This window comes from Falco rusticolus, chromosome 4, assembly GCF_015220075.1.
Source record: "Falco rusticolus isolate bFalRus1 chromosome 4, bFalRus1.pri, whole genome shotgun sequence".
NCBI lineage: Eukaryota > Metazoa > Chordata > Aves > Falconiformes > Falconidae > Falco > Falco rusticolus.
Window position 1 is genome coordinate 26603296 of NC_051190.1, and position 19677 is coordinate 26622972.

General features: G+C 59.5%; 2 protein-coding genes across 3 annotated transcripts; one reads left to right on the plus strand and one right to left on the minus strand.

The window, feature by feature from the left end:
* Window positions 1-1568: 1568 nt before the first annotated feature.
* Window positions 1569-7354, minus strand: RPUSD1 (RNA pseudouridine synthase domain containing 1). Its single transcript, XM_037386558.1, has 6 exons — window positions 7105-7354; window positions 5361-5552; window positions 5132-5255; window positions 4904-5006; window positions 4716-4817; window positions 1569-4444 (listed from the first exon to the last, which is right to left on the minus strand). The coding sequence occupies exons 2-6, from the start codon at window positions 5540-5542 to the stop codon at window positions 4044-4046; spliced, it is 912 nt and encodes a 303-aa protein (XP_037242455.1). The 5' UTR covers window positions 5543-5552; window positions 7105-7354; the 3' UTR covers window positions 1569-4043.
* Window positions 7355-7567: 213 nt separating this feature from the next.
* CHTF18 (chromosome transmission fidelity factor 18) lies at window positions 7568-19582 on the plus strand. 2 transcript variants are annotated; one of them, XM_037386279.1, is made up of 22 exons: window positions 7568-7673; window positions 7811-7957; window positions 8095-8221; window positions 8338-8512; window positions 8623-8712; window positions 8853-8905; window positions 9106-9247; window positions 9905-10117; window positions 10915-11012; window positions 11141-11264; window positions 11420-11553; window positions 12339-12432; window positions 12506-12604; window positions 12882-13012; window positions 13299-13461; window positions 13612-13836; window positions 13945-14094; window positions 14640-14770; window positions 16524-16668; window positions 17616-17732; window positions 18603-18660; window positions 19079-19582. In XM_037386279.1, the coding sequence occupies exons 1-22, from the start codon at window positions 7592-7594 to the stop codon at window positions 19213-19215; spliced, it is 2835 nt and encodes a 944-aa protein (XP_037242176.1). In that variant the 5' UTR covers window positions 7568-7591; the 3' UTR covers window positions 19216-19582. The 2 variants fall into 2 exon arrangements, with proteins under 2 accessions (XP_037242176.1, XP_037242177.1); XM_037386280.1 differs by lacking the exon at window positions 7811-7957 and having other exon boundaries at window positions 7578-7673.
* The last annotated feature ends 95 nt before the right edge of the window (window positions 19583-19677 follow it).

Below are 19677 nucleotides of genomic sequence, written 5' to 3' on the forward strand. Positions count from 1 at the left end.
CTTTGCGACAAATGAGTTAAATCCTCTGGTGTGGTAATTTCTGATGGAGACAAAGGTCCTCCCAGTGAGTGAAAAACCTCTGAGCTATTCGGGAATGTATTTTATACAGCAACGGGTGCAGAACAGAGGGGTCCTCGGTGATGGGCTCAGCACCCCTCCAGGAGGTGCTTCCCTTGCGCCTGTCCTTTTTGCCTCCATCACAGACAATCCCATTTCCTTTTTTACACCTTCCACCCTGCAGTCTCTGACCATGCCCTGCAATGCCATCCAGCACATGCCACGAAGAAGGAGACCAAAAAAAGGAAGCAAAGCCTTTCCGAGGCTGTGTGATGAAAACTGGGATGAGCCCGATGCTTTGCAGCAGCAAACGTTATCTGAGCATTTGTCCTGGGAAAAGGGAAGGGTGAGAGCAGTCAGCAGGGCTGGCCGGCTGCCTGTACCACCTGCTTGGCTGGGTTTGGGGGCATCAGCCTTTGCAAAGGGTCCCTGGCCCTGCCAGCGTGGTGCTGAGTGGGGTTTGCCATCCCCTGGTGCTCCCAGCTCTTGTCCCCATCCCTGTCCCCCACCGAGCAACCGGTCCTGCAGCACCTGGGCTTGGTCATCGCCTGTGGGTGTTTCTGGTTTCTATTTTGGAAAGATTTACTGTAAAAATAGCTCTTGTTGGAGTGGTAAAATGACAGAAACTTGTTTGGTACGAGGCTGCTGGTGGGACACAGCCCCTGCCGTGGGCTTGCCGGCCAGAGGTGGCTGGAGCAGGAGGGCGGGGGCACATGGGGGCCCCTTTGCAGGTCAGCGCGTCCACCGTGTCCCCACGGAGCCCTGAAACAGCCTCAGGAGGAGCAGGCACAGGAGCATCCACCCCAAACCTGAACATGCTGGGAAGCATCAGCCCAAGCCCCTTCCCCTGGGTGGCTCCGTGGTGGGCTCCGGCTGCAGGTCCCTGCGCGGTGCAGGTGCAGACACAGACACTCCCTCCGCTCAGCCAGCCGCTTCCCTGCCTCACCAGCTTTATAAGCTTAAAAAATCTCACAAGCTGAAGGCTGCGAATAATTCCTTTGGGTCTTCGCTCACTTCTCCAGCCGTTCCAACCTGAGGAATGACTGTTGATGTACAAGAATTATACGGGAATCACAGCGGCCGCAGCTTTCCCTGCGCCCCCCAAACACGGGCAGCCCCAGGACCACTCCCCCATCTCCTGGCCAGGAGGAGCTGCAGTGTCCCAAAATCAGCAGTTTGTCTTCTGCCTCTGCTCTTTGGGTCAGGACGATCCCAGCCACTGGTGTTAGCCAGGGTGGGCAGTGGGCAGGGACAGGCAGGGGACAGGCCAGGGCAGCGGTATCTGCCCCCACTGCCTCGGGCACCTGGTCCTCTGTCTGTTACTAAACCCAGGAGGGCTCTGGGTGGTTTCGGCCAGGGAATTTCAGCAGAGCGAGGATGATTGGGTGCTCAGACAACAGGTTGGCCAGGTTGGAGCCCTGGGCTGCTCCCGCTGTGCCGGTCTGGGCTCATTCTTGGAAGCCCTGGGCACCGCAGCAATGTGCCATGGATTGAGAGACCAGAGGGCCAACTGCAGGATCACAGGTAATGGTTTACTACGGTAACGAGCAGCAAGAAATAAGGGTTTTTGCAAGCTGTACAGAACGTCACAGACACACATCCCATCACAACCCCCCCGTCCAAACGCTTGAGTGGATTCACGGATGATGCAGCAAAAGGCCCTGTGGCAGGGACGGCAGAGGAGGGAGCAGGACTGAACGCGGCACAGGAGGGGACCCGGGGAAGGGCAACTGGAAAACACCTCTGCAGGGTAAGGAAAATACACATTTATCTCTGGTTTCTGCAACTCTGGGCACAAGTGCAACGTGCGAAAGCTGATGGGTGGTGCAGGGGCTCCTCAATGCAGATGGCAGGGCGAGCACTGGGTGCCAGCCCCCAGTGATGATGGTCCATCAGCATCCCCCTGTGTGGGCACTGGTGTGTCCCCATGAACCACCCCAGTGACCGCCAGCCCCACGGGCAGCCTCGTCCTGGACATGTCCCCTGTCACACTGTGGGGACCGTTCTCACAGCAGGGCCCACGGGAAGGGAGGGACTGCAAAACTCACCCATAATATTTCAGGACCTCCCGTGCACGTCACCCATATTTATTCTTTGGTAAACAGGTTCACGGTATTAATTTACAGCTTTGGGACCTGCCTACGGCTGCCTCTCCCCTCCCTGGCCACTCCTGGGAGATGGGATGGGACTGGGGAGGAAGGAGTCGGAGCTCCTGCTCCTCCAACCCTCCCTGAACCCTCTGCCAGCAGCTCGTGAGCCTGCGATCCCCGCTCAGTGCCCAGCTGGTGCCTGCAGAGCCGTGTACCACACGCTTGGCAGCATGTAGCACCAAGCCATGACAGCTAAGGGGAGGTGACGGCTACCCGGTGCCCGGCCGCATGCCGCAGCACGGTGAGCTTGCACCCACCAGCACCCGGGGACACAAGGGACAGGAGGTGCAATACCCCACGGGGTGTCAATGACCCTCACAGCGCATTCACCCACGAGAGGGCTGTGCTGTTTTACTCTCTCTCAGGGTAGGAGTATTAGTTGTGTGAAACCACTCACAGGTGCGTTTTAAATGGGACGGGGCTCGTGGGATGACAGTAACGCTGGGCACGTGCTGATGTGGTGGCTCGGTGCCAAATCCCCCGGGGAGCTGCTGTGTATGCAGTGGGCTCCAGCACCCCGGTCCCACCCCGGCCCGCACAGCTCCCTGCTCCCTTCCTTTTCCAAATGTCCTCTAAGGGCTGCCGCAGACAAGCAGAGTGGGAAGGAGAGAGCGAAGCGGCACAATGCCAACCAGCAAAGCAAGGGCATTTCCAGAGAAACTCTTCTTGGCATCTTGCAAAGCGCCAGCACGAGAGCTGAGCTGCTCCCCACTCCTCGCATCAGTCCTCAGCCTTTCTTTCAGCTTCAAGCATTGCCTCGGCTGCCCTTGCTGCCCCGAGGCCCTCCCAAACTGCCCACCCGAAGGACCTGCCCCCGGCACCCTCCAGTGCTGACACCCCTGCAGCAACCTGCCAGTGAGGAGCCACGCACCGGGACCAAAACATGACGCTTAGACCCCCTTGTCTGGGTAAAGCAGAAGGGGACTTGTGTCTTCTGACCCGCCTCAGCAGGGGTGACATCCACGCTCAGGGTAAAAGTGGATGCTAAAAAAGGCAATGCAAGTAGAAGGAGTATTAAGATCTATTACAAAAGCTTTGGGCTGCTGGCTATCCGACCACAGAAGTACTAAAAATACACTCGTTTTAGAGGCCACCCGTATTTCAGAACTGCTAAAAGATGAGATTCTTCTCATAGAAATTTGAAAAAAGTTTAAAATCCATTCGTGTCAACTCACTCACCCTCAACAAACCTTTAAAAAAGCCTACATGCGGGCTGAGGGAGGAAGGTGAGTGTGTGGGCAGGGACCCCTCCTGCAGCCACTGTGCAGGACCCCCCCAGGACTAGGGGCTGCCGGTGCCCCCAGGCTGCACTTCAGCCCCCTGATCTCCCACCTCCCACACGACGTGTGTGCATTGAGTGCAGCGGGATGGAGCGGAGGGAATGGGAACAGGGGACATGGACATCGAAGCTGCACACGGCATGTTCTCCCCTCCCTCTGCTGGACTGCATTTTGGCATCCCAGCGCTGAGGGTTCACAGATACGTCCATCGTGCTCATGGCAAAGGCAGTGTCCGTGCCACCCACCCCGGCTGCGCCTGAGCCCCGGGACAGCGACGGAAAGCTTTGGGGTCACTCTAAGCTGGTACGTGACACATTGACTCTGCTGCTGAGGCCCAGAATTAGGAAAGGGGCATCCGCTGGCCAGATGGATGATGTGTACATTAAAAAATAAACCCATCCTAATCGCTGCTAAAATCTGCCTAATCTCAGCCCCAGAAGTGAGGGAAGCCATGGAATACAGAAAGTGCAGATGTGGAGTCAGCGCTGGGCTCTGCAGGGACCCACTGAGACAAAAATGGAGCGTTGGGCTGGAAATGCAGAGACGTGGTTTGTGCTCACTCCAAAGCCCACTCGGCCAACCACTGCTCACACCGGGCTCGCTGCTCCTCTGTCTCCGGGCTCTTGGCTTCGCTCGGTGCTTCCTCTTCTCTGCCACCAAGCACGGCTTCTTGGCTCTCCTCCTCTTCCCCCTTCTGCATCATCTTGTCCTTCAGCTCCTGGATGGTCTCATCCAGCCGGTGGGTGACGTGGTGGGGCACCCAGTTGCTGTCCATCGCGGTGACAAAAGGGTCGGGCGCACAGACCTCGATGAGCTCCTTGCCGGTGGGGATGCGCAGGTAGTAGGCGTGGAGCATCATCCTGTAGGGACTGCTGTCCTTCTTGTGGCTGTAGGTGAAGTCCCCCACGATGGGGTGGCCGATGGCGCTGCAGTGAACCCGCAGCTGATGGGTCCGCCCTGAGGGGACAGTGGGAGCGGAGGAATCAGGGACACAGGTTATCCTTGGAACCCTCCTTGAGGGCACAGCGGTGTGAGGTGACCACATACCCGATGACATTTGTCCCCCCAGGCAGAGAACCCTCTGAGCTCAGCAGCTCTCGGCTCCCTGCCTTTGCACCACGTGCCCATGCCAAAGCCCAGGGCTGCAAGTGCGGGTCCTGGCCCCAGGGGCCACCTCAGAGCTGCTGGGGCAGCAGCCCCCCGCGCCGCCCCAGCCCCGAGTCCCCACCTGTCAGCGGCTGCAGCAGCACTTTGGTCACGGGGTCTCCGCTGTAGGACCCGTGCTCCAGCACGATCAGCTCCGACTGGCAAGGCTTGGGGTTTTCGCAGCCTGCAAGGAGACCCACAGGGGGGTCAGCTCCCCCCGCGTGGCCCGGGTGGTGTGGGCAGCGCAGGCAGGGTGTGGGAGCCGCTCACCCTCCGTCCCGTCGATGCACATCATGTGGGTCATGCCCTCGGTGGTGTTCTTCCCGATGGCGTAGCGGATCGTCATTCGGCTCTGGCTGACGTGGCCCCGGACCTGCAGGGCAGAAAGCCGGTTGCAAACGGATCCTCACCGGGGCGGGATGCTGGGACACAGAGGCTGAGCTGCAGCGCAGCAAAACCGAAGTCAGGTCCAGGAGCAGGGCTGAGGCGGGGGCTTACCAGGGCCAGATAGGCTTTGGTCACCAGCCGGTCTTTAAAACACTTGTAGGCGCTTCCCGCTGCCGCTTTGTTGAGCGCGACGCACAGGGCCCCGCTGGTGGAGAAGTCGAGTTGGTGGCAGAACCTGGAGAGGAGACGGGAGGCGGGGGAGCATCCCCGGGCAGTGTCCCCAGCCAAGGCTGGCTGCTCGCGGGCAGGACAGAGCCCGCCGTGGTGCCTGGCTGCTCACCTGAAGCCGTAGTAGGTGTCGGGGTCGGCCAGCTCGGGGAAGCGGTACTTGAGCTGGCTCTGCAGCGTCAGCGTCTCGTACCACATCTTGCTGTCGATGCGGATGTCCCAGTGCTTGTTGACCACGATGAAGTCAGAGCTCTGGTACAGGATGGACAGGTTGTCGATGGTGCCCGGCTCCATGGTCAGAGCCCTGCGGAGAACATGAGGGGAGGGGGGGTGAGCAGGGTGGGAAGGGCCTCGGGCTGCCTGTGCCGCTGGGATGGGCACAGCCCCCCAGCCTGAGCACCCCCAGGGTGGGCACAGCCCCCCAGCCTGAGCACCCACAGGATGGGCACGGCACCCCCAGGATGAGCACAGCCCCCAGCCTGTGCACCCCCAGGATGGGCACAGCACTCCCGAGATGGGCACGGCGCCCCCAGGATGGGCACAGCCCCCAGCCTGTGCACCCCCAGGATGGGCACAGCACTCCCGAGATGGGCACGGCACCCCCAGGATGGGCACAGCCCCCAGCCTGTGCACCCCCAGGATGGGCACAGCACTCCCGAGATGGGCACGGCACCCCCAGGATGGGCACAGCCCCCAGCCTGTGCACCCCCAGGATGGGCACAGCACTCCCGAGATGGGCACGGCACCCCCAGGATGGGCACAGCCCCCAGCCTGTGCACCCCCAGGATGGGCACAGCACTCCCGAGATGGGCACGGCACCCCCAGGATGGGCACAGCCCCCAGCCTGTGCACCCCCAGGATGGGCACAGCACTCCCGAGATGGGCACGGCACCCCCAGGATGGGCACAGCCCCCAGCCTGTGCACCCCCAGGATGGGCACAGCACTCCCGAGATGGGCACGGCACCCCCAGGATGGGCACAGCCCCCAGCCTGTGCACCCCCAGGATGGGCACAGCACTCCCGAGATGGGCACGGCGCCCCCAGGATGGGCACAGCCCCCAGCCTGTGCACCCCCAGGATGGGCACAGCACTCCCGAGATGGGCACGGCACCCCCAGGATGGGCACAGCCCCCAGCCTGTGCACCCCCAGGATGGGCACAGCACTCCCGAGATGGGCACGGCACCCCCAGGATGGGCACAGCCCCCAGCCTGTGCACCCCCAGGATGGGCACAGCACTCCCGAGATGGGCACGGCACCCCCAGGATGGGCACAGCCCCCAGCCTGTGCACCCCCAGGATGGGCACAGCACTCCCGAGATGGGCACGGCACCCCCAGGATGGGCACAGCCCCCAGCCTGTGCACCCCCAGGATGGGCACAGCACTCCCGAGATGGGCACGGCGCCCCCAGGATGGGCACAGCCCCCAGCCTGTGCACCCCCAGGATGGGCACAGCACTCCCGAGATGGGCACGGCACCCCCAGGATGGGCACAGCCCCCAGCCTGTGCACCCCCAGGATGGGCACAGCACTCCCGAGATGGGCACGGCACCCCCAGGATGGGCACAGCCCCCAGCCTGTGCACCCCCAGGATGGGCACAGCACTCCCGAGATGGGCACGGCACCCCCAGGATGGGCACAGCCCCCAGCCTGTGCACCCCCAGGATGGGCACAGCACTCCCGAGATGGGCACGGCACCCCCAGGATGGGCACAGCCCCCAGCCTGTGCACCCCCAGGATGGGCACAGCCCCCCGGGCAGCGAAGGGCCGCGGCGGGGGCGGGCAGGGCGCGGGGTACCCGGCAGGGCTGCAGCTGTACCGTGGCACCAGTGTCACCGCACGGCTCCCCCCCCCCTTACCGCTGTCCCCCCGTGCAGGCGCAGGTCCCACGGCGGCGCCGGTGCTGGGCCGCTCCGGTCTCACGGCGGGGCTCGGCCTCCCCCGCTGCCAGCCGGGCCCGCACTGCCGGGAATACGGAGCACGGCGGGGGCACAGGGGACACGGCGGAGGGGACCCCGCGTCCCCCGTCCCCCGCCCCGCGCCCCGGCCGACCTGCAGCGCCGTCCCCGGGCCGCGCCGGGCGGCTCCGGCTACATCGCAGCCAGCGGCGGCGCGTCGCGTCCAATCAGCGTCCCCGCCTCCGCGGCCAGCAGCGGCGCGTCCAATCAGCGTCCCCGCCTCCGCGGCCAGCAGCGGTGCGTCCAATCAGCGTCCCCGCCTCCGCGGCCAGCAGCGGTGCGTCCAATCAGCGTCCCCGCCTCCGCGGCCAGCAGCGCGGCGCGTCCAATCAGCGTGGGCCCCGCGGCGGCGCGGCGGCCGGAAGCGCGGGCGGGCGGCGCGGCGCCCATGGCGGGCCCGGAGGAGAGCCCCGGCGGCGGCTTCTGCCGGCGGTTCGCGGCCGAGCTGGAGGTGCTGGCCGAGCTGGGAGGTGGGCGCTGCTGCGGCATCGCGTCCGGGCCTGGGGGCGCGGAGGAGGGCGGGAGAGCCCGGCCGCGGAGCCGCGTGTGCGCACCCTACCGTGGGTCCCCTGCGGTGACCGGTGCTGCCGCGTTACGCCTGTTGCAGATGGCAGCTCCCCGCCCGCCGGGCCGCAGCTCTCCCGGCTCCGAGGCAGGAGGCAGCCGCCGGAGGAGCTCGACCCCCCCGGGGACAGCAGCGCCAGGAAGAGGGACCGGGGCTGTGCCCCCCCCGGCTCGTCGCCCACCCCCCGCAGTAGGTTTGGGGGACCCCTGGGTGCTGCTGCCCCTCCCCGCCCCGAGGGGTGCAGGGTGCTGCTGGGGGAGCAGCTGGGTACCGGCCTTCTGCTGAGGATGCTTCTCCTCTTCCTTCTGCCCTGGGGTCTCTCACAGCCCCGAAGCCGAAGCGACAGCGCCTGGAAGCTGTTAAGAAGCTCAGCTTTGGTGCGGATGAGGACTTGGCTCCTGAGGTCCTCTGGGATGCTGGTCCAGAGACACCTTCTGCTCCCCAGATTGCCAGGTTGGCCACCTTGAACCCCATGTTTAGCAAGGACGAGGGAAAGGGACCTTGAATCCCACAGTGGGGTTCAAGGTCCCTTTCCCTCACCCCTGCTAAAGGAATCTGGTGTTCTCCAGCTTGGACCACCTGAAGAAGAGTAGCATGGCCTCACTGCAAACCACACCACCCTCTGAGAAGAAGCAGGTACTCAAGCGGCCACCCATCCTGGAGGACTACATCAACGTGACATCCACCGAAGGTACCAGGGTCTTCATGGTGGTGAGGGATGACCCCTCCAGGACGGGGGTGGAGGTAAGGAGGGGGGGGTTCCATTCACTTCAGGAGGGGATCTTTGATGAAATACGAAATGTCTGTGCTGAGCATCGGTACAACTGTCGGTGTGTGTTCTCTGGTCCTCACAGCTCCCCGATTCCCTGGGCTGGAACACACGCAGGCCGCTCCACTTGCTGGGGGTGCCTTTCTCCTGCCTGAAGGAACAAGTGCATGAAGAGGTATCGCATCTTTACACCGACCTTCCCGTCTCCCCTGCCACCACTCGATAGCCACAGTGTTGGCTCCCAGATCCCTGCTCCCCCCGGCTGTGGGTTAGTGGGGTGTCTCTGACCCCCCTCTTGCCCTCTTTGTGCTCAAGCGTCGAAGGTATGTTCTGGAGGTGTCACAGCAGCTGACAGAGATAATAAACAGGTGAGATGGTGAGATGTTGGGACAAAATCCCACTCCTATCCCTACCATGCTGTCGGATGCGCCTCCCAAGGTGCTCTGGTGGGGTCCAGCACTGGGGACCTGTGAGCCTCTTTGCCCTCAGCATCCCCAGCTTGGGAAGCCTGGGTGTAATTCCCAGCGCTGTCCTGGGTGCTCTGGGGCAAGTTAATTCTGTCTCGTAGTTGCCTGGAGAACAAGACCGGTGCCGAAAGCCCGGAGCCTGGTGGGGAAGCGGAGCCGGCAGACGAGGAGGAGTCTGCGCGGCATTGCCTCTGGGTGGACAAGTTCACTCCCCGGCACTACATGGAGCTGCTCAGTGATGATGTGAGGTGCTAGGATAAGTCAGGGCTTGGAGTTTGGGTGGGTTTACCGCTTCTATAACTCTTCCTTAATTCCGTGGGATCAAGGCTTTATAGTGCTGCCTTTGATCGTGGGGCTTTCAGAAGCATTGGCTGGGGGCTGTGTCCCTGCTAGCCCTGCCTGGGGGCGTTCTGCTGCCGAGAGCTCAGGGAGGGGTTTTTTCAGCTGTAGGCTGTGGGCCTTCCAACAGAAAAGACTATGAAAGATGGCCAAAATAAGACAAAAAGATCGGGTGCATTTTAACTAGGAGTTGTTGGCTATTTGATTTTTTTTGGAATATTAGAAGGGAATTGGAAGTTATGGAAGAGGCTGTGAAGTGCTGGGTTGAGCCAAGACAGAAGAGGGACAGCAGGACTGGGGCCGATGTGACTTGTCCTTGGTTGCCCTGTGGGATGGTGGCTGAGTGGGAAGGGAAGCTGTGTTCCCACGCTGTCCCAGAGAGATGCTGCTGTGACTGGGTAACATGGTGACGTGCGAGGTCTCTCTTCTGCACTGCCTCCCCAGGCTCAGCTCCTTCCTCTGCAACCAACACCGGTTTGTAAGCCATGGAGGGGCCTTCCTCTGTCCTCGACCAGGTCCTTGCGAGGTTTGATGGGGTTTGCTTGCTTTCTTGCCCCACAGTACACAAACCGCTGCCTTCTGAAGTGGCTCAAGCTCTGGGACACGGTGGTGTTTGGGAAGGAGCAGGCCGTGAAGAAGGCCAAGCCCAGCACTGAAGCTCGTCCTCCATTTGGCCGCCCCAAGGAGCAGCAGAATAAGTGGAAAACGAAGGTCCAGCTCACAGAGGAGATTCTGGAGGCTGAGCTGGACCAGCACAAGAGGCCCAAATACAAGGTGAGCAGGACAGGACACCGCTGTGGTGGGTCTCCTCTCCTATGCCCCTCGTCTTGCCACTGAGGTGAGGAGCAGGGTCTTCCCTTTCTTTTCCCTCTTTCTCCCCTCTCTCCCTCCTTCTCTCCTCTCCCAGTACAGATCTAGGAGGAATCGGATTCCTTGCTGCTTCTTAGGAAATACGGGGGTTTCTCATTTCTTCTTCTGTTTCAGCTTGAGTACTGTAATAATCTGGGGAGGGCAACAGCCTTCTTTCAGCCAGATCAGGTGGGCCAGTTGAGGAAAGACATACCCTTTTTAGCAGAGGTTGGCCTTGGCTTTAGGGGCAAATAACAAATAAATAATGTGCTTTTGAGCTAGAGTTTCTGCATCTGGAAAAGAGCAATGATGCTCAAATGCTAAAGGGAGCAGAGATAGCATACCCAGGCCAGCTTACCAGCTTCAACCTGTCTGGTGAGAGGATATAAAAAAGGGGAAAACAAAAATAGATACTAACAGCATTGTTTCCCAGGAGGGTAATTCTGGAAGAGATTTTGTTCAGCCTTTTCTGTCTGTTGCCCTGCAACCTTAAACATATGCATGAGAGATGCTGCCAGGATGACTGTTGCCTCTGAGTTTCTGTTACAGTCTCCTTCCTCCAGTGACTTTCCCTTTTCCCTGTGTGTCTACACATGAGTGCAGCAGCTCCCAGGGCCGGATTGCAGGCTGCAGAGCCTCGTCCCCTTGCATGGCAGCCTTGGTGGGAGCTGGAGGAAGCCTTGCCTCGCTGCCTGCCGGGCTGATGTTGCTCTCTGCTGTAGGTGGCCCTGCTCTGTGGCCCGCCTGGCTTGGGAAAGACCACGCTGGCCCACGTCATCGCGAAGCACGCGGGATACAATGCTGTTGAGATGAATGCCAGGTGAGTCTGCGCTGGCTGCTTAGTTTTGTCCTGCCCCAGAAGTGGGTGGAGGTGATGCCGTGCTGGAGGTGATGCCATGCCAGAGGCAATGCCACGCTGCAGCAGCCTGGCACGGGCTTGTCTTGCAGTGACGACCGCAGTCCTGAAGTTTTCAAAACCCACATCGAAGCTGCTACCCAGATGAAGTCTGTGCTGGGCGCCAACGAGAAGCCCAACTGCCTGATTATCGATGAGATAGATGGCGCGCCTGCGGTAAGCCCCTGCTGGTGGGCAGCCTGGAGCTAGCCACCTTTTGCTTTAATTATTACTCCACTAACAGCTCATCCCTTGTTCTGTCTTACGAGCTGTTTCTTGCCTCTGAACAGCAAGAATTCATCCCTTCTGTCCTTATTTATATTTTTCCCAAGGCATCTATCAATGTGCTGCTAAACATCATCAACAGCAGGGATGCGCAGGGTGAGGCAGCGGCGGGCACGGGCCGGAGGAGGCAGCGCGAGGAGAGGCTGCTGCGCAGGCCCATCATCTGCATCTGCAACGACCAGTTAGTATCTGTGTGCCTGGGGAGGATGGGGAGCTGAGACCCCTGCCCCAAGCAAGGAGGCGGCTGCTGTTGCCTCCAGCCGAAGCTTTCCTGTGCCGAGTTGCCTGTCATCAGATGGCGGCTTAGAAGTACCTTATGAAAAGTAAAACTACAACACGCTCAGCCTTCCTGAACCCTCCTGGGTGTTGTGTCTGCTGGGGTGACTTGTAGCTGGGTGTGAGTGGACAGTTGCTTTTGTGCATGCCCAAGCATGCAGTGGGGTGCAGGCAGCTGCTAAATAACCCGTTTCTCTTTGAGTGGAACATTCTCCTATGGAGACAGGCTGAGAGAAGTTGGGGTTGTTCAGCCTGGAGAGCAGAAGGTGCCAGGGAGACCTTAGAGCAGCTTTCCAGTGCCTAAAGGGGGGCTTATAAGAAAGATGGGGACAGATTCTGTAGTAGGACCTGTAGTGATAGGACAAGGGATATTTTAAATTAAGGGAGGATAGATTTAGGTTAGATATTAGGAAGAAATTCCTAATTCTTCCCTGTGAGGGTGGTGAGACACTGCTCCAGGCTGCCCAGAGCAGCTGTGGGTGCCCCATCCCTGGCAGGGCTCAGGGCCAGGCTGGACGGGGCTGGGGGCACCCTGGGCTGGTGGGAGGGGTCCTTGCCTGTGGTGGGGGGGGTGGAACTAGGTGGTCTTTAAGGTCCCTTCCAGCCCAAACCGTTCTGTGATTCTGTGATGGATAGCTGGATTTCTCCCTCTGCTAGGGTCACTGAGACTGCTGTGCTTTCCTTTGCCAGGTACGTCCCTGCCCTCCGCCCGCTGCGGCAGCAGTCGTTCCTGCTCAACTTCCCTCGGACGGCACCGTCCCGGCTCGCCCAGCGGCTCTGCGAGGTGCGGTGGGGCCAAGGGCTCCTCTGGGCCCCCTGACCCCCAGGCCCTCCCTGCTGACCCCCCTCTCCTGCAGATCGCCCTGCGGCAAGGCATGCGGGCAGACACGGGCGCGCTGCTGGCGCTGTGTGAGAAGATGGAGAATGACATCCGCTCCTGCATAAACACTCTGCAGGTACTGGTGTCACTGGGAGCTCTCAAGGGGACACAGACTTGCTGTGGCTCTTGACGTGATCTGGGCTCGCATGGGGATGGAGGGGGAAAAACTGTGTCCCAGGCAGATTCCTGAAATGTCCACCCCGTCCCCTGCTTTATTTTTAACCTTGATTCCCCTACAAATGGAGGACGAGCGATGCGCCGCTGCCTGGCTTTCCCTGGCACCAGCTGGCTGTTATGGGCATCGCCTGCCTCCCCCTGTGCCCATCCCCACCAGCCCCCTGCTTGTGTTGCAGTTCCTGCATGGCCGAGGGCAGAAGGAGCTGAACGTGCAGATGGTGCAGACGATGAAGATTGGCTTAAAGGACCAAAACAAGGGCCTCTTCTCCATCTGGCAAGAGATCTTCCAGCTCCCAAAGGTCCAAAGGTAAAAGGGGGGATTTATTAATTAAGCACGCCGCTTCATGGCGTTCCCTTGCTGCTTGTAAGACCTGCAGTGGGGAAACCTGGAAGGTCCTGGAGAGCTGATCTGCCCTGCAGCAGACCTGGCCTCGTCAGCAGATTTGTGTGTCCAGATGCTCCTTGACTTGCTCTCTTTGGATGTGATTTGGCATCGGTATTTCCTTCGGTCCAGTTTGCGAGGGTCCAAATATTCCTTGCTGGTCTGTTCCGCGCCAGGGCAGTCTGAGCAATTCCGTTTGGGCTTCCCCCAGGCACAGGATAGGAATGGACCCTTCTTTGCCAACCCAGCTCCTGGTGGGTGATGAGGACCTGTTGCACCTCGGGGGGATGGCTGGCTTCAATGCATCCTCCCACCGCTTCCACCACATCCTGCACCTCGCCATCTCCTCAGGGGAGCAGGAGAAACTCGCCCAGGTAGAGCAGCCGAGGGGGAGAGCCGGGCCCCTCCCTCTGCTCTGTTGTGCTAGAGCTGAGCTCGGTGGGATGCTCAGAATCCCAGTGGCATGCGCTGATGGGGCTGTCTGCCCTGCCTCAAGCTGTCTCTAATCCTTTGTCCGCTTCCAGGGTCTGTATGAAAATTTCCTGAACATGAGGCTGCGGGACTCCAGTTTCAGCTCTGTGTGCTTGGCCCTGGAGTGGCTGGGCTTCTCCGACCTGCTGAACAAGGCTGTCCTGCACAGGCAGAGCTTCCAGCTTATGCGGTACCTGCCCTTCCTGCCTGTGGTTTTCCACCTGCTCTTCGCGGCCACCAGCGTCCCCCGGATTGCTTATCCCAGCAGCCAGTACGAGGCAAGTACCTCGTATGTGGTGTATGGTGGCAGCGTGGCTCCAGCTGTCACCCATGGGGACATCTGTGGTCGCAGCCATGGCTGAGCTGTCCCTGCCCTCTCCACGCAGGCCCTGGCCAAGCTGAACCACATGCAGAACCTCGTCATGTCCATGGTGTCGGGGATAACGCCCAGTGCCCGCAGCCGTGCGGGTCAGCAGTCTCTCATCTTGGAAGTGCTCTGTCTGCTGCTGGACATCATCACCCCGAAGCTCCGACCGGTGAGTGCCCACTGGTCCCCTCTCACTGCGGTGGCAGGAGTTCTGGCTGGGTGACGTGCCCCCTCCCCCGGCACGAGGGCTGGGGGACATCCCTTGGGCTGTGTCAGCCAGGCACAGGCTGAGCTGTCCAGGACCTCTCCCAAATCTGGGGTCTGTTTGGCATTGCAGCTGATGCAGCAGTTGGAGGGAAGCTGGGGATGTGGGGCTGAGACAGCCAGCTGCTGGGTGCACGGGGGGATGTCCTGCACCTCCTGGACCCTTGCACCCGGGGGGTGGGCTTGGCTGCGCAGGGGCTGGGGAAGCTGCAGCAGTCTCCTTCAGGCAGCTGCCTCACCTGAACGTGTGGTTGCACCGAGCGTGTTTACCCGTGGGGCTGTCAGAGGGGTCTGTCCCTAATAGGAAACTAAACTTGGTCTGAACCTCGTGGGTACTAACTGTCCTTTCTCGTGTAGAGTCACACCCTGTGCTTCAGGTTATTTTGATATTTAGAAGATATTACGGATCAGTGATGCTCTCCCCTTGCTGGGCTCCGCTCTCCTCCCCAGGTGAACACCCAGCTGTACAGCCAGAAGGAGAAGCAGCAGCTAGCAGACCTCATCAGCACCATGCTGGCCTACAACCTCAGCTACCACCAGGAGCGCCTCCCTGAGGGCCAGTATGTCTACAAGCTCGACCCGTAAGTCCCAAGGGTGAGGAGAAGGCATAGGGGGGTCAAAAACAACAGCAGAGCGTCCAGGAAGGGGTGAGCCTGAAAGCATCGTGGCATGGAGTGGGTTTCTTGCAGCTGGAGCTGGGAGGTTTCTCTGGTGGTGGCAGCTGGGCTGGCAGGAGCTGCCGGGTGCTGGGGTGGCTGCAGGGACCTGACTTTCTCTGATGGCAGCTCTGTGGGGAGCATCTGCTTCTTCATCTCCTGGTTTTTTAAAGGAGGAGCCCTGGAACCTTGTGGGTACCTGGGGCTGCTGCTGGCTTTGCTCCCCCTGCAGCGTGGTCCGGCTGCCCCCCTCACCTCCTCCTCGGGCTGAGGCTGAAGCAGGGCTGGGTTTGCTTTAATGGGATTAAAGGAATGGAGGCAGCTACCTTCGGCTCCGGAGCTGGCAGAGAAGGGACCGACGCTGCTGGGGGCTTGCGGCAGCAGAGGGGAGCAGGTCCACCAGGTCCCACCTCACACACGGGAGGTGCTGCAGCCACTGGTTTGTGTGTCACCAGCCAGCCATCGCTAGACTCTCTGCTTTAAGTACATCCAGAGCCATAAACGCTCCTGAGGCTTCGGTGAAGTAATACAGACCCGACCACAGCTAGGAGCAACGCTAATGTCTTCCTGGTGCAAAGTTAATTACAAAAATTAGCCTCTGTTAAATCAAGCTGCTATATCTAATTACAGTGAAGCACTTTATTATTTTTTTTTTCCCACGGAAAGCCTGCGGGATCTGCAGGGGCTGTGGGGAGCCATCTGCCCCTGCCCTCCCCGGGTCAGGCTGTGCCACCTGAATGCAGCCCTGAGGGAACTGTGGGACATTGGGAGCCACGTGGCACAAGCAGGCACGTTGATTTGATTCGCTTCACTTTTTTTGGCGAATTCTGAGCCTGTTTCCTGGCCGTGTGCAGCGATTATGGGGACCACAGGGGGTGTCATGTCCCCGTGGCACCTGCGAGTTGTGTCCCAGTATCTCTCAGCAAACAAAGCTGTTGTTGACAGCAAAACCTGTGTTTTCTCTTTATAACTTCTGAAATGGTAGATTGGACAGATCATTTCTAAATGACTGCAAAGGCATCTGACATAGGACTTTGCTCCCTTTAGTTAAAGGGGAATAATACTGAATGTGAATAAAAGCGTGAAATATTTACAGCTGGCAGAGGAACCGGCCCAGCTGGCTCCTTGGTGCTGGCTGTGCCTGGGCTTTCGCTGTACAGAAACAGGCCTGAACTCCAGATCTGGTGCACTAACCTTGTTAATAAAACTGCTCTGATTAGCCAGTATTACTGTTCATGGCTGTATCTCAATTAAACAGCTCCCCACAGGCACCTGGGGGTTCATGCGAAGGGTCATGGTACCACTTGTGCCCAAGCTGTGATGTGAGTCTGTTTTTTTCAGGGCAATCTGTTTGGTGCAGACCTGCCTGCAGTTTCCTCTTTTTGCGGTAAAACCAAGATTAAAGAGCGTGTAATCCCTCCCAAGTTCCCATTCAGCCGAGATGGCCTGCAGCAGCTTGGCTCTGTGCGGCCGGCACTGCTCGTTGGGCATCTTCTAGCGCTGCCCTCGCACGTGTGGGCTTGGAGAGGGGAAACTGAGGCACTGCGGCCAGGCTTATACTGAGAGGCTGGGGGAGACGGGGCTGGGAGGATGGTGGGTCTCCCTATGCTCATGTCAGGCTGCAGTTTCCATAATGCTTTTTTATTTTCAGTATTATTTTCTCCCCTTGACGATGCAGAAACGTGGAGGATGTCTGCCGGTTCCCGGACCTGCCGGCTCGCAGGCAGCTGACCTACCAGGCCAAGCAGCTCATCGCCAGGGAGATTGAGCTGGAAAAGATGAGGAGGATGGAGACTTTGCTGCAGGCGCGAAACCCGGGCGAGGTAGGGAGGGCTGGCAGTGTCCTGTGGTTCTGGGGGGGTGGTGGGTCCGTCGATGGGGATAAAGCCCTTAGGGCTGGTGGGGGGACATGGTCTTTCCAAAGCGGCTGCTGGCTTTCGCTCTGCAAATGGAAATCCAGGATTAAACTCGCCCAGTCGCAGCCATCTGCACGCACATCTGCCTGCGGGGCAGCACATCTGTGCTGGGGTGAAGTGCCCAGGGGCTCATCTTTTTGCAGCAGTTCTGGAAAGAGGCGCTCGCTGTGAGTTAAAGGCTTTTCAACTCTGTAACTAGGGTTGCGACAAGGTGGGAATTGTAGTGTGTCTGGGGCAGCTGGCCTGCTGCTGGCCTGCTGCCTGCCTGTGCATTCCCTTGCTTCACTTCGACCTTCCCGAAGGTCCCAAAGCCCCAGGAGGAGCAGAGTTGCTCTGCCCACTGCTGAAACGCTCTGGGGAGCAGCGGGCAGCAGGCGGGAGAAGGTGGAAATGGGTGGAAAAGGCTGAGAAACTGTTCAGGTGTAGCTGGTGCCTGCCCTGCCCTGGTGCCATGGGGATAATTAATCCCTGAGAGCCCCTTGCAGCAGAAGAGCTTTCTCAGGGGACGTGTGGCACAAAGAGATGCTACAAAAATATCTCTGGAGGCTCCTTGTTTACACACTGCCAACTGTGGAGTCCCAGGGAAAAGGACTAAACATGCACATGCCCAAAGCACTGCCGGGGCTAATCCTGCCTGCTGCTGTGAGGCAGAAAATGATGAAAAAAATCCTTACCAAGTCGTTTGGATATTATAATCAAACCTGGCAGCAAATAGAGGGGGTGTGCGGGATGGATGACAAGGCACTGTCCTGCCCTCAGGCTGTGCATCACCTGGGGGGGAGGGATGCCCAAACCCTGAGCTCCACCAGCCCCAGCCCCGAGGGGACCCTGGCTCAGGACTCTCCTCCCCACAGGAGCCCAGGAATGGCCTCAGTGAGGCTGGGGAGCAAGCGGATGCAGGGCCAGCAGTGCCCCCCAACCACCACCAGCGCCTGGAGCACATTGTCCGGAGGGCAGCGGTGGAGGACAAGGTGAGGGGGCTGCAATTTCTGCCTAATTTCCTACCAGCATATATCCATTGATATTTATTGTTTATTTAGTCCAGTTTCTTTTAATAGGATAGTTCAGCACCCCGCGTCCCATAAATGCATCGCTGGGTTTACAGCATCGGGATGAATTGGGTCTGGGTGACAATTATGGACATGTGCTGTGAAGCTTTCAGGGGTAGGGAGGGAAAAAGATGTAGATATTTGGGCTAAAATAGCTGAATTTTGTCTCTGGGAGCTGCAGGGCTGGGGGCAGAGCTGCTTGCAGGTGGGGGAGGTATGCACATGGCTTGGGTGGCTGCAGGGGAAACCATCCATCTTCCACCAGTGCAGTGGGTGAGCTGGGCTGGTCTCGCCCCAGGTATCCTGGTAGTGGCCAAGAGGAGCAAGGGGGGGTCCCCTGCCCCCACCCCTCTCCAGAGGCCCAGCCTGGAGGCCTTGGCTGGCTGTAAAACCCTGTTTTAGCCTGGTGAACCTTGAAGTTTGTCTTTCCCACCCCCTTTTGAATGCCGTTTGCATTTTACCGAGCCCGCTGGCTCTTTCTGCAGGATTTGCATTTGGCCCCTGCCCGGTGGCTTCCTTCTGCGCCAGGTGCTTGGAGGGGGAAGGGGCTGGCGCAGCCCCGAGCGTGGGGTGAGAGTGTGGGGTGATGGCCGCACGCAGAGCCCCAGCGCTGGGCTCCCCTGAGCTGCCATAGGGCTGACTTTGCTTAAAACTGGGGAGAGCAGAGCTGTGTCCCCAGCGTCTGGCCTCGCACGGGGGGAAACTGGGCTCCTTCTGGCTGTCCCCGAGCGCGAGCTGTAAGAGCAGGCACTGGCGGAGCCGCGCTCACCTTCTGCTTTTTCCTTTTCGCAGCCTGAGACCGATTTCTTCGGGCGGCCACTTCGGCAGCAGCGGGCGGCCGTGGCCACAGGTGGGTGGCAGAGGGTTGGATGGGATGGGCACGGGTGCTGCCGGGGGGGTCCCCGCCCTGGCACAGGGTACCCGGACCCCACACAGGTGCCCAAACAGGGGCACTGTGCCTGGGGGGACATCAGCGGGGTGGGAGGAATATATTGAGCCAAGTGACCCTCGGGTGCCTGCGGGCAGCTCGGTGGATTCTGGCAACATCTGAAGGGCCAACGAAGACCCTGAGCTGAGGAGCACGGTTGTGGGAGCAGTGTGGGTGCTCTGAAGTTTGCAGGATCCGGGACATGGGAGCATCAGCTCAGCCCTTGCAACGCCCCCGCGCCTGCAGCAGCTCCTGGCTCTCAGTGTCCTGGGCGCAGAGTGTAACTTCAAGGTTAAGAGTTTCTGCAAGTTTTTGATATCAGTCTCCCCCCCGGCTGCAGCCCCTCAGGCCTCCAAGGAAGAGTTGAGTGAAAGCCAGATGGGGAAGGCCGTGGGGAAGAGCGATGTCTGGTTCCGCTTTAACGAAGGGGTTTCCAACGCCGTCAGGAGGAACATCTACATCAGGGACCTGCTCTAGCGGAGGTGAAGCCCAGGAAATCCTGTAGATAGAACTGAAGGGAGGAGCTGGCTTTTGGCTTTCTAACCCATGGGTGGGGTGTGTGTGCATGAGCCTCTCTTTATTTTTTAGTACCCGCTTGTTTTGTTTAAAAAAATATTAAAAAAATAAACAGGAAGTATTGCTGTTTATTTCATTTATAAACCCTTAGTTGTCGTATGTTGCCTCTTTTGCTGCAAAATTGTATCCTACAATATACAAAAGAGTATCTAAAATCACTGAAAATGTTTTATAAAAGTTTTCTTCCAAGTTGAGAAAGCTGCTGGCTTGACGGCAGCAGCAGCCGTGAGCGGAGCTCTGCAACTAGAACGGGCAGCCCAACCCCAGAGGGACCTTCTGCTCCTGTCCCCCCATGCTGCCCACCCCCACAGGCTTCCCCCTCCTTCCCCCCCCCTTTAAAAAAGAAACACTTCTAAAAATAAT

What these genes read in the sequence shown, in the direction of transcription:
- CHTF18 (XM_037386279.1), top strand. Translation starts at nt 7,592, where the DNA reads ATGGCGGGCCCGGAGGAGAGCCCCGGCGGCGGCTTCTGCCGGCGGTTC. An exon ending in GCTGTTGAGATGAATGCCAG is followed by an intron (nt 11,013 to 11,140) that starts GTGAGTCTGCGC and finishes CTTGTCTTGCAG; the next exon opens with TGACGACCGCAGTCCTGAAG. An exon ending in TCGCCCAGCGGCTCTGCGAG is followed by an intron (nt 12,433 to 12,505) that starts GTGCGGTGGGGC and finishes CCTCTCCTGCAG; the next exon opens with ATCGCCCTGCGGCAAGGCAT.
- RPUSD1 (XM_037386558.1), bottom strand. Translation starts at nt 5,542, where the DNA reads ATGGAGCCGGGCACCATCGACAACCTGTCCATCCTGTACCAGAGCTCT. An exon ending in GTGCATCGACGGGACGGAGG is followed by an intron (nt 4,818 to 4,903) that starts GTGAGCGGCTCC and finishes GTCTCCTTGCAG; the next exon opens with GCTGCGAAAACCCCAAGCCT. An exon ending in GCTGCTGCAGCCGCTGACAG is followed by an intron (nt 4,445 to 4,715) that starts GTGGGGACTCGG and finishes CTGTCCCCTCAG; the next exon opens with GGCGGACCCATCAGCTGCGG.